This window comes from Phasianus colchicus, chromosome Z, assembly GCF_987193195.1.
Source record: "Phasianus colchicus chromosome Z, bPhaCol1.hap1.1, whole genome shotgun sequence".
In the NCBI taxonomy this organism is placed as follows: Eukaryota; Metazoa; Chordata; class Aves; order Galliformes; family Phasianidae; genus Phasianus; species Phasianus colchicus.
This window is the reverse complement of record NC_143476.1, coordinates 77,485,110-77,497,888: the sequence shown is the minus strand read 5'-3', so window position 1 is coordinate 77,497,888 and position 12,779 is coordinate 77,485,110. Positions and strand designations below refer to the sequence as shown.

Here is a 12,779-nt window from a genome sequence, read left to right as displayed (position 1 = left end):
CACTGCCTATTTATTACTATTCTCAATGTTATGTCTTAATAACATTCCTTTCAAAGAGACTTTTAGAGTTTTGCTTAAGCCTGCTCTGCAAAACTGGTCATTATCTGGGAATAACTTAAACAGATGTATGAAAAATAGCAATGCTTTTCTTTCTTTTTTTTTTTTTCTTCAGAATTTGTCAAATAAATATTGCTCCAGTATACCAGTATACTAGCATTTATTCTGGAAGACTGATGTGCTGCATAATTCATTCATGATTTCAGTACTCCAGAGTATGAACTAAGGTTATGTTTTATCCATGACTATGTGGAAAAGCTCTCTAATGCACTAGATAAAGAGGTATTCACTCTGTCCACGAAACTATATGAAGAGATACTTAAATGAGTTCCTGTATGACTACATCTATAATTCTGATGCATTTTCTCCACTTGCCCTCTTTTAAGCTTCTACCAAGGTCTAGTATATATAAAAATACATAAAATGCAGTGCATTACAATGAAATTATTACTTCTTTTATGACCCTAAAAGCATGGACATAGGTTGTTACTGAGGTAAAATGCTGATATTTAATATTGATTCTGTTACTTTAATGTTTTTTAATAAACTCATTTATTTTTTACTATTATCTTAATGTTTAATGGCATGTATTCAAAAATCATAGTGACTACATTATTAAAAAGGATTAAAGCTCAAATTACATCAGATTTCAGCCTCATATTAACTTTGGAGTTGTTCGCTGTTCATATAAGCATTAGCATAGTCCAAAAAGGAATATAATATTTTGTGATTTCTAAAGATCAATATGAAATAGAACAAAAAATACTACAAGAGCAAGTAAGTTCTAATAGGGAGAAGGAGAAGGTTAACTGGAAAGAAGAGTGAACTTACTGAATTGATAATTTTTTGAATTCATTTTGAACGTCCAAATATTTTCCCTAAAAATATACTTAATTTGTGAAGATGTAAAAAAACAAATCTGCTTTTAGTAAATCTGTTGTTTTAGTTTTAGTTACTGTTACGAAAGTATAAATCCAGCAACAGAAGCTTTCTCTTATTCTGTCGTGAATGCACCTCCCTTACAAGAAATGTTACTAAATGCTGCAACTCTACCAGTCTACCAGATTCATTAGGTGCCACTAACTTACTTATATTCACTATCCTTATGGGAAAACAAGAGCTAAGAACTTCCTTCAGTTCTGCTCAGTTTCAGAAAGGGCTCCGTGTAAAAATGAAGAAGCTTGTATAAAGTAAACTGAGAAGAGCTTCATAGGCGCTTGTTGTAGATTACTAATGGAGAGCAAAATTAAGAAATACATCAGCAAATTCATAGAGTAATGTATCCATTACCTCTCGTCTCTAACAGTTATAATAGAAAAATGTAAACTCAGTAGTTGGCAGTGTTTTAAAAAGGACATTAATGTTCGGAATTTTAGGAAAAGAATAATTAATATTATTAAAATATCAGCATGCTGGGTGCAGATCTGGTACAGTAGAGCTGGGAATAAAATCAGGGAATGACAACAAAGATGATCATGGAAGTGAGCTGGCTTTTATGCAAGAATAATTAAGAATAGAACTCTATATCCTCAAAAAAATGCAATTTAAGAATATTACCATAAAAGTTTATGCAATCATGACTAGCATACAGAGACTGAATAGGAAATGTCACTTTCTTTTTTTTAGGCCATCTCGATCTAATAAACAGTGGGAGCCAGATTCAAATCCAAAACAAAGGGTACAGGTCTGTGTTCCTTGTCAGAAGATGTTGTGGTTACAGAAAGATTACACAGGTTCAAGACAAGTGTAATAAATAATTGGAAGATATATCAATTAAGGATTACTCAATAGACAAATCACATCATTTGCAGATCCTTTGAATTTGAAAAAGCTGGAGTCAAGGAGAGCCTTCAAGGGAAATACCGTACTCACCTTATTCTTTGCTGTTCTCTATGTATCCTCTTACAGGCAATGCTGGAGGTTTAGGCAGAACCCACAACTGAGCCACTTGGGCTGTTCTTAAATTTTTTCTTTTGATGAAACTTGTTATGTTTGTCTTTTAATTTCTGTAATTCAACTGTCATTTTGGAAGAGATTTCTCTTAGCTCTGTGTTCCTGGGTTGTTGTTTGGTTGTTTGGTTGTTTAGTTGTTATTTTTTGCTTGACTGTACCATCTCTTTTTTGTGTTGTGACAGTTATAAAGACTCCATTTAAAACAAATACCTTACCCTAGCAGATGATTTTCAAACATGTATCTGAATTAAAAAAACATAAACTCTAGAAAACTTAACTTCTCTACCCACTGAAGGACCAGAGCCAATACACATATAAGGAAAACATGCTAATTGCAGCCTCTTGCTAATTACTGCCTTGACAAATAAGGGAAGGAGATAGTTAATTGCAAATGTTTTCAAAGATGGAAGGTATCTTGCTAGACAACAACTGTTTAAAGACAAAGCTTTTTTTCTAAACTGATTGACTGTATTTTCTCTGCAATCAAATTAGGATGTGTGTGGGGTTGCATATGCAGGGGGAGCCTGATGATTACCTCAGATGTAATACAGAACTTCTACACAGCTGCAACGGGTTCAATGAACCTGCATGATGTGGGAGAGGCTTTCCATCTCTATAGAAAATGTAACTGCTGAAAGTTTCCCTACCATTTGATTCCCAGAAAGGCTGGACAGTTACTATCAGATAACTCTCTCTGTGAAAAAGGAGATACACTTTTCAGTAGGAGTGAAATTCCTCACTTTTCCTTGAAGAACGCCTTTCCTTATGAGCGCACAGCAGCACACTACATATGGCAATGTATGGTTAATACAGTTTGAATGTGTGGAGTTAAGGATATCTAGTTAGTATACCCAAATCATATAACTGAACCAAGAAGTTAAGGTTTGTTAGTTCTCACATTCTAATAAATATCTAACTTTTTGTCCATTGAACTGAATATCTTTGTTAAAACAAGCTTATCCTTAAATGATAAATGTCAGCTGCCACTTGGTTTTTACCAGGCACTTTACTCAGATATGATGCACTTAGGGAGCACTGGAAAAAAATCAGAAATGTTCAGGATCTTTTTTTTCTGTCTAGTATAATGACCTAGTTAATTCCCCATAAGAAGTATGAATCTATTTTCTGCTACCCAGCAAAGTTCACCATACATAATTATGCAGCAAACCTTTTTTAAACTTTTCATTGTGCTACTCACCCAACCTATGAATATTCCATATGAAGTTTTCATATAAGCTCAACAGAATATGAAACCTTTTTTACCAGAAAAAGTCTTATCTTTACTATAAGCAAATAAGCCTTATTAGAAGCAGTTATCATGTAAGAATTTTGCAACAGATTTGTACTGCTATTCCTATGTTCTTTAACTATTTTTAATGGTTAAGTGATTGTATTTATATCAAGCTTAATTACTTCTCTGTTAAAAAAGTGAGACTTTGTTTTAAAACACATACTGAAAAAAGATCATCATCCCTTAAAGAAATCCCAGCTTTGAAAAATTTCAGCCTATACAGTAAACTGAAATGGTTGAGAAGAAGGAGAATTGACAATACTGAAAGTTTTTTATTGCATTTGATGATATTCATGCTGTGGTTATTCAGTATTTTGTGTGGCTTCTTTTCTGAATACTCTAAGAGAAGAAAAAAATGGTTTCAGTTCAATATCCTCCTAAGTTACTTTCATGGTACATATGCACAGTGGAGACTCTAAACGCTTAATTCTTGCCCTACACTAAATACAGGGTAGAGGAAAATACAGAAGTCATTAAAAACTAAACAAATACAGTAAATACTTGTTCTTTCAATGATGCAACTGCCTGCACATTATAGCCTTGCACAGTTATTGGCAATGGTATATCCTGTCCAAAAAAAAAAAAAAAAAAAAAAAAAAAGTTGTGTTCTACCCTTAAAAGGGTCTAATTTATTATCCATTGATAACACTGAAAAGTCACTATTTGCCTTATAAAACTGTGCATACTGAAGTGGTAGCTGACAGCTAAAATGGGCAAACATCCAAGTGGCATTTTCAGGGCACAATGCTAAAGTTACTGCTAGAATTGAGAGAGATGCATTGGAAAACCTGCTCTCTCACTGCCACCATCAAATTCTTATGTTTTTGTTTTGTTTTGCTTTGTTTGTTTATTTCTGGTGACATTTTTCTGGAAATCACTATGTTGTCATTAGTACAGTGTGCAACTTGATTGTAATCCTTGATGAATGCACTATACTGATAAATAAATTTTCCTTAGATAATGAATAGAACAAAGAAATTATGCTAAGTATGGCATGATCATAGCAAAAGCAGAAACCACGCCTTCAGTGAAATTCCACTCTTAATGTTTTTAGTGACTCATTAATTTTTGAACATTTTTATGCTTGATCTTTCCCCAAAAGTGCTTTTTTTTTAAATTTTTTTTTTAATGATTGAGTAAATTTGTCCTGCTGCTCTTGAGCAGTAAGAAAATTTTTAAAAAGGAAGGAATGAGGAAAGAGGAGACAGGGAAGTGGGAAATAAGAAAATAAAAATGGGATTGATGTAGGGAGGAAAGGAGCAGCTAATTAGGGTGCTGCAACAGAAAATGGTTGTTAGTAACAGAAGATTTTGAAGGCTATTATACTTCATTTAGGGATAATTTTTTTCCTTTAAAACATAAAATGTTTCTGATGTCAATGACTGAAGAGTTTGTATATGCACCCAATTTTTCAAAAGAACATAAACTCCATAATGACTAAAATTTTTATTTTTCCTATCACTGTAGCCTAGAGATAATTTACAGATTTCTCCTGTCCTACATGCTAGATTTTTATAGTGCATTTTCCTCTTGACATTTCCAAATATACCCAGGGTAGCCTCAGGGTAGATTGGCAGAGGCAGTTTAGAAACCGGAGACCTCCACCTGCCCTCCAAACTAACAAATCCACAGAAGGAGAGGCTATACGTATGTTAGGGAATTAGATGAGTGCAAGCACTGAAATTCAGTCTTCTGTACTGCCCAACTGTTAGAAAAATTGTTGTTTGTCCTGGTACTGACTTGAATCATCTAGCATTTATCCAGCAGTTTTGAGCACAGTCCACCATTCTCAGCAGGTAGTTTCTAAGGATGGAGGTTGCTATCAGGCTTTTAGTAACACTGGCACGGCCAAACTGGCCATCGGGCTTTAGAAGCTCAAGAGCTGGAATGGATGGAATTGTTTCTTACAATTTGAATACCCCACTTATTTTAAATATGGAACTTGACTAATGTTTAATATGAGTTGCGTAACATGTTTTGACATGTTTTCACTGCAAACAGTTGGACTCAACGGAATAGACAAACTATCACTGACCAATGTTCTTCTTAATCCACAAAAGAAGTTAGAAAGGAATAAACACATATCTTTCAAAGATTATGGATATCCTACTGTGCTCTGCAGGGAGTTAAAATTACATATGTCATGCTGTGCTCTGTATGGAGTTTTATATGCCCATTATCAGCAGCATTTCTACCGTGGCAGAGCACAGTAAAATGCACTATTTGGTATTGCACAGGTTTCCCCACAACAGACTACTTATCCTTTATTCTCCTCATTTATTTTTTTTCTCTTTTCCATCTTTAGGCTTTTTTCTCTCTGAATATTTCAATTATTTTTTTCCTCCTCTTTTCAATAGAAGATTTCAGCAGACTGATAATACAAACATCCTCGCATAGGTCAGCCATGAACATCATCCAATTGAAGATAGTCACTTGTATGTTCTGAGTAAGAAGCTGCCTGAACTGTTTTCCTACCAAGCATGTCACCAAAGAAAATTTCAAGTGCTTACACATGTAATATACAGTATGATTTAAAAAAAACAACAACAACAACAAAACCAGACTAGAAACTTGGGTTTAAAAATATAAAAACTTTTTTCATGGCTTGTACTTCAGATTTGAACTGTCTTATCTGGCAGTAAAGACAGGAAGTAAAAACCATCTTAACCGAGGATGCTACTTCTACTTTACAGCTTTACTGATGGCTTTCAGAGGTTTCACCTACATAGATGGCCTGTAGGGAAGCAGGTAATGTCTTTCACTCCAAACCATTCTAGTTCAGTCTCTGTCTTACAGAATGGCAGAAGGCCATGAGTTATCTCAACAATTAAGGATGGTATGTTACTCTTTTTATTTTTCTAACGTAAAGTTCATTTATTTTCTAATGTAAAGATGCTGTACTGTCCAACCCTTGCTGTGGCCTCATGCAAGACAGATGATCAAATCAGATTAAATATTATAGAACAGAATCAGAAAAACCACAAAGACGTGGAATTTTTCCATGCTACAAAGAATCACTTGAGTGCTTTAATCTTACCTCCCGAAGAGGATCATTGAGCTCATTGAGAATGTTTTCCTCATCGAAGATCTTGCCTTGATAGCGGTGCTCATAGTAATCATGGATCTTCTGGCGCATTTCAGCAGGTAATTTGTGGAATGACATGTACTGTTCCACTTGTTTGTACTGTCAGGAGAAGAAAAGGAAGAATCATTAATCTCCCCAGACTTTTAATAATTTCAAGGCACTCATGAAATGAAAATTTATTCATGTATCCACCTATGCCTTATCTATGTTTATAAAGATATCAGAGGACCCTAAAACAAAAACTAGTTAATTTAGTATTACTGTTATTGAAGTGACAACAAAACTGTTGAAAATAATGGAAACTGCCTCTAGTGATGATGTTAATATTTGTATTAACATATGATTTTTTTGAAGACAACCCCTCACACCTTATCTTTCCTAAATTTCTAGCTATTCAGCTGTGAAATTACACTACCACCATTTCTAGCTCAGTCCATGCAACAGTCAGGAAAACCATACACACTGCCCATCTAATTCTCCAGTGCTTCATTCAGGGGACAGCTTCAATTGTGAAATTTCAGAAACTGGATATGCTGAATTAATCTATAACCTGTTAGTGCTGTGTATGTTTATAAGATGATTGAAGAAAAGAAGCTACAATATATAGAGATGATAAAGTAGAAAGTATTCCTTAGAAAGAACAAAGAGAAGAGAGGCGAACTAGTAAAATAGCTATGGCATCAGGAAACAGAAAGGAGGGAAAAGAGAGAGATGCCAGGACCTCACCTGATTCACTTTGTGTGCCAGGTTTCCTGGCTTCTACTAGGTCTTTGCACTATCTCCTGCTTTGTTTGCTTCCTTTTTTTCAGAAGCTGTTTTGAATAGTACAATTTTCAAAAAAATGGAGACGCTCTGTATGCCACAAATGGTCAAATATTGCCAAGACTTTCACCTTTCAGACCCCAATCCATGGCACAGCTAAAAATGATAAGGCAATGAGACATGGAAGGAGAAAACCCCTTCAAGACTCACAGATGAGTTAAAACTTGCAAGGAAATTTGTTTCTTATGCATACGGTCTTTATTTTTTTTTCTGCATTTCCCCCACTCTGCCCTCCCTCCCCCCCCACGCTTAATTTGACATTTTTACCTGTCTTAAATGAAAAAGTCAGTGAAGGCTTAATTAAGACCAGCATCCCTGTAGACCAATTAAATGAATTTATACTGTGCATGCAGTCCTTATGAACTGCTGTATATATCCTTTAAGTTGCATAAATGAATTCTGCTGGAATTCAGCTTAATTTTTGTTTTGCTGAAAAAAACAAAAAATGTGGAAAAAAATTAGAAGGGACCACATGTCTAACATGCATTCCCTAAATAAGAAGAAAGTAACTTTGCATGGAGCTATTTAACAATATATGATGAATATGTAAGTCTGAGTTAAGATCTGTACAGCTTTTTTTGCACCTCTGAAGCAAGAATTCTTCCCCCTATCCTTAAGAATTGAGATTTAAATTTGCTTGCCCAAAAGTGGGCAAGCTCTAATAAGGAAAAAATTATCCATCTATTCTGGGTGTGAATCAGACTTTTGGGACAGTTATAGTCTCACATAAACAAGGTATTGGTAGTAAAATTATTCTAATAATCAGTTCAGCTCATCTAGGTATGGATTTAGTGGGAGGGAGTGAGGGAGTGGAGCTGAGATCCATGTGTGGTCTATGTATCTGACTATCCTGCTGCTGCTCTCATTCTTCTGCAGTTTCTCCAGAGCTATAGAGAAGACGCTGTACTGTCCAACCCTTGCAAGAATGATGTGCAGCTTTTGTCATAACACACAGGTAGAGAACCATGTCACCATGCACTATAGCATGGGGCTGAACCCCTCTACCCAATCTTATTTGCAATCTAGTATGCTTGAGCAATGATAATAAACAATAATCTTTGTTAATGTACATTAAATTGAGATAGGCAGGGTATAATGCAAGAGAATTGCAAAGGATATTTTTATCAGAATAACCTTGAGGAAGAGAACATTTATGCTAAAAGCAATTTGCTTTGCCAGCAGTTTACACTTCTCCCTTTCATTAGATCTGTTATTTGAATAGGTGCTTTCTCCCAGACGGGCTAGTACTTTTCTCTACCACAGATTATGCTTATACAAGAGAATTTTAGGGTAACAGAAAAAATAGAACTAGTAGGAATGTAGTGCTAATCACTTGTGTGCCATAAAATATTTCCATGTTAATAACTCGCAGCATAATAGGGACATCTGCATATAAGCAACTTTTACATTTTGAATCTATAACTATGAAGCTAAAGCCTCCTAGAAATATTTAACTCTCAAAGTTCTCAATGTCAAAATATCTGAGTCTGTGAGTAAGCAGCATATTATTATTCAGTAATAGAACATTTTCTAACCTTTTTCAGTGTGATTTTAACTCACATTCTGCATCAGTCATGTTACTACTATTCCCTTCTTGACACTATGACATAGTATTCATGTGACATGATCTGTCAAAACTTTTAACTTATTCTTTTCTTTCACTAACAGAGTCCAAGTCATGATTATTTTTTTCTTTCTAGAATGTTCTTTCAGTCCAGAAAAGAAAAATTATTTATTTCAGTCTGCTATATGTCACTGGTAGTACTGAGTGTTCACGAGAACAGTTGTCAAAATAGTTTCTCACAATTCAATTGCAAAAAAAATTCTGCTAAAATGAAGATATAAAAAGAAAGCAAAGTTAATATAGTTATTTTATGTAGTAAAACACTAATTTGTTTCAAGTTAATTTCAAATTTTTTATTTGGGCACCACATTTATCCAAAATGGTCAGAAATATACGTATTTTTACCATTAAACATTTATTTGTTTAATTATCCTCACAAGAATGATGTAAATCACATAAAGAGACCTAAATTATTTTCTGGAAAAATTAAATGTAAAAAAAAAAAAAAATTCTCATAGGAGTGTGAATACTCTTAATAAGTATGTCAATTCATAAGATTACCATGGTATGACTGAGATTTTATATCTAAAATAGATCTAAAATTGAGAATTGTCAGTAAGTTAACTTTTGTCAAAACTTTGTATTTGGTTTGTATTTAAAAGAGTTGTAGCTGATCCTGAATCATCTGTCAGATTTGACATTTGAATTACTCTCTTCACATGTGAATGGAATAATTTTTAATGACTCTTTGCATCATATTGTACATTTTTCTTTCAACAAAGAAAATTTTGGTTGGCTCGTTAGTTTGGTTTAATTTGATTTATTCAGATTATCAGTGGGAAAAAAATGGTACCTCTGTTGCTTTTCTTAGATCTTTTTAAAAAGTCTATGTTTCAGAGCCACACAATTTCCCTCAAACCTAACTTTGTGGGTTTTTTGGCCTTCCTTATGCCTTGTGACAGCCACAGTCTATATTAAAAATATAGAAAATTTTGTGAAAACTTTCTTTTAAAATTCAAATTGCCAGATGTGGAAGAGCACTACATTTTAACAAAAGATGATTTAGTAAAGGATTCTCCATGTGCACATCTCCCCAGTAGACTCTGCTTTCTATGGGGACAACAAACGTCTCAAAAGACAATGACAAACTACTTCTGACTTCAGTGGGAGAGAAATAACACATCTTTGCTCTACAGTAAAGCCTGAGCTCAAGGAAGACATGGGAAGACAAAGGAAACCTAAGGTAAAACTTTTAAAATGAGAACATCATTACCTTATGTCATATTATTACACCCAAGTATGAGCTTATTTCAAAAACTCTGAACAGCTGACTTCAGTGTTTTCTAGAAATCAAATGCTTTCAAACTGCTTTAGAAAATCTGTTAATGAACAGTGATTCAACTATCTGCTATAAATGAAAAGATTGCAATCTTTCTGTCTTTTCCCTATCAGTTGGCTTATCGGAACTACAGAAATCACAAACTTTACATGCCCTACTTGGTGCAATTTTAAATGCTTTTAATATCCATACCAATACTCTCTGGGTACCACCTCTTTAGTAATTCCAAAATTGAAAGTTAAACAGGTAGGGAAGAAGGCAGAACCCCTGGCTGAACAGGGGTCTTCTTCTAGAGCTCTGTCAGGAAAAGAATGTATGGAAACTGGAAGAAAAATCAGGCAACATGTCAGGAACACAAAAGATGATGTTTGCCATTATAAGGATATAATTAGCATGGCCAAAATACAATTAGAGTTGAAGATGATCAGTACTGCGAGGCACAGTAAAAAACAGCTTTTTTTAAAAAAAAATTATAATGGCAAAAGGAGGATAAGAGATAATAATGATTTGTTATTTCATGAGGATGGGATCTTACAAATAAGGACATTGATGCAGTAGAAATACTTAATGTTTTCTTTGCCTTTGTCTTCATCACTAATTATGAGTGCTGAGACTGCTGGCGCCCTGAACTGGAGGACTGTGATTGCAGTAATGGTGAGCACCCAGTCAACCCTAACTTGTGCAGCATTTGATTCTCCATTTGGATGCATGTAAATCTATGGGGCCTGACTGAATTAATCCCAGGGCATTAAAAGAGCTAGATTATATTATTCTGAGACCTCTCTCAATTATTTTCAATGGTCTTGGGAATCTGGAGAGATCCCTATTGACTGGAAGCTGGCAACTGCCTGACCTAGTTTTCAAGAAGAGCAAAGAAAGTAAATCCTATCAATTACAGGCTGTCAGGCTCACATGGATGCCTGGTAGAATTATCTAGATTATTCTGCAAGTTACTGAAAATCATGTGAAAGAAAACACAAAACGCTGATCATAGCCTACATAGGTTCACAAAGGGAAAGTCCTGTTTAATGAACTAGATTTGTTTTCATGATAAGGTCATCCACTCAGTTGACCAAAGGGAGCCAGCTGATGTAATGACTTTGGATTTAATCAAAGCTTTAATACTGTTTTTCAACATCCTTCTGGACAAATTGTCCAGCATACAGCTAGACAAATACATAGTACAGTGTGTGAAGAACTGGCTTACAGGTTGGGCTCAAAGCGTTATAGTAAATGGGGTTACATCAGGGTCATGGTGGGTTCCACAGAGCTCTGTGTTAAGGCCAGTTCTCTTTAATATAAACGATCTGGTTGCAGAATGCAAACACATAAGTTTGCAGATAACACTAAATTAGGAGGAGCTGTTGAGTTCATCGAGGATCCAGGAGGTCTCACAGATTCTATCTAGTCAGACTACAGGGCTAGGCAACCGCTAACAACATAAATTTTAACAAGTACCAGATTCTGCACCTGGAATGGAGCAACTCTGTTTATCAATGTACAGACTGTGAGATGAGAGCAGCCTCACAGAAAGGGATCTGCAGTTTCTGGTTGACAGCAAGTTGAATCTGAGTCAGCAGTGTGGCCTGGCAGCCCGAAGGGCCAGCCATACCCTGGGATGCACCATGCCCAGCACTGCCACTGGGTGAGGGGAGGGCTTGTCTTCTCTGCTCTGTGCTGTGCACTGGGCACAGTTTTGGGTGTCTGGGAAAGAAACAGGCAAGAGGCAAGTGGATTTCAAAGTTAAGTACATGTTTTCACTGAAGAACACCATCCATTACTAACTGCTTCCTGCTATTTCAGCCATCAAAATATTCCTGGGCTCCTTGTACACAGAAAAATTTTCCTCCTATGTTCCTTCAGCCAATGGTGAGTAGTACGGCACTGATCACATGAAGTTCCCAGTAGACTCAATTTATGTGTTAAAATTTATGTTCCTTCCCTTCCTGCCAAAGGCAAATGAGCAAAATGAGATCTTTTTACTAAAGATCTGCTAGTGAAGCAGAACCGATATTTCAAAATGAAGACAGTATCCCAATAAAGTCAATATCCAAATAAAACCAGTGTAATAGAAATTTGAATAGTCATCTCTCATAAGGTATTTTAACATGGAAGTTGTATCTGTCAGTGCCTTTTCTCTTACTATTTAATAACTACTGTTGCCTTTTCTAGCTGAAAAAAAAAAAATGTCCCCAAAATCTCTACAGCTCATAGTTCATCCTTCTATACACTGAACCATAAAAAGATATGAAATACATGAACAGTATCAGTTAAAAACTATGGAACAAATGATATTCTTGGTGTACATTTAGATATTAAGTATGTAGGTACCTCAAGGTACCTGGACCTTACATGGACCTTTTTTTCCAAAAAGCTCACTGATCGTTTAGATAGTTCTGAATTTTATTCTGAATTTCAGTCTAAATGTATGCAGACAGTTTAAATCAAATAATGCCTAAGAGAAATTTATCCAACATCTCTGAAAATTCCTGTGCTATCCACATCATCTTCCAACTTACAGCTGCAGTTTGTACTAGTCCATGAGACCTTGGATTTTGAAGCACCAAATTTCATCCTACTCCTAATAATTCACCCCTCAAAACTGAACTGATTATTTCTATAAAGTATGTTGATCTTTATGTGCCATAAGTATTTAAAGTTTTATACC

General features: G+C 35.1%; 1 protein-coding gene across 1 annotated transcript in view; it reads right to left on the bottom strand.

Annotated features, from left to right (window-relative positions):
• The window catches only part of HCN1 (hyperpolarization activated cyclic nucleotide gated potassium channel 1), a 195,240-nt gene that overhangs the window by 35,462 nt on the left and 146,999 nt on the right, over window positions 1-12,779 (bottom strand). Inside the window, exon 5 of the mRNA XM_090131796.1 lies at window positions 6,339-6,485. Within this exon, the coding sequence (XP_089987922.1) occupies window positions 6,339-6,485 (147 nt within the window). The remainder of the gene's footprint in view (window positions 1-6,338; window positions 6,486-12,779) is intronic.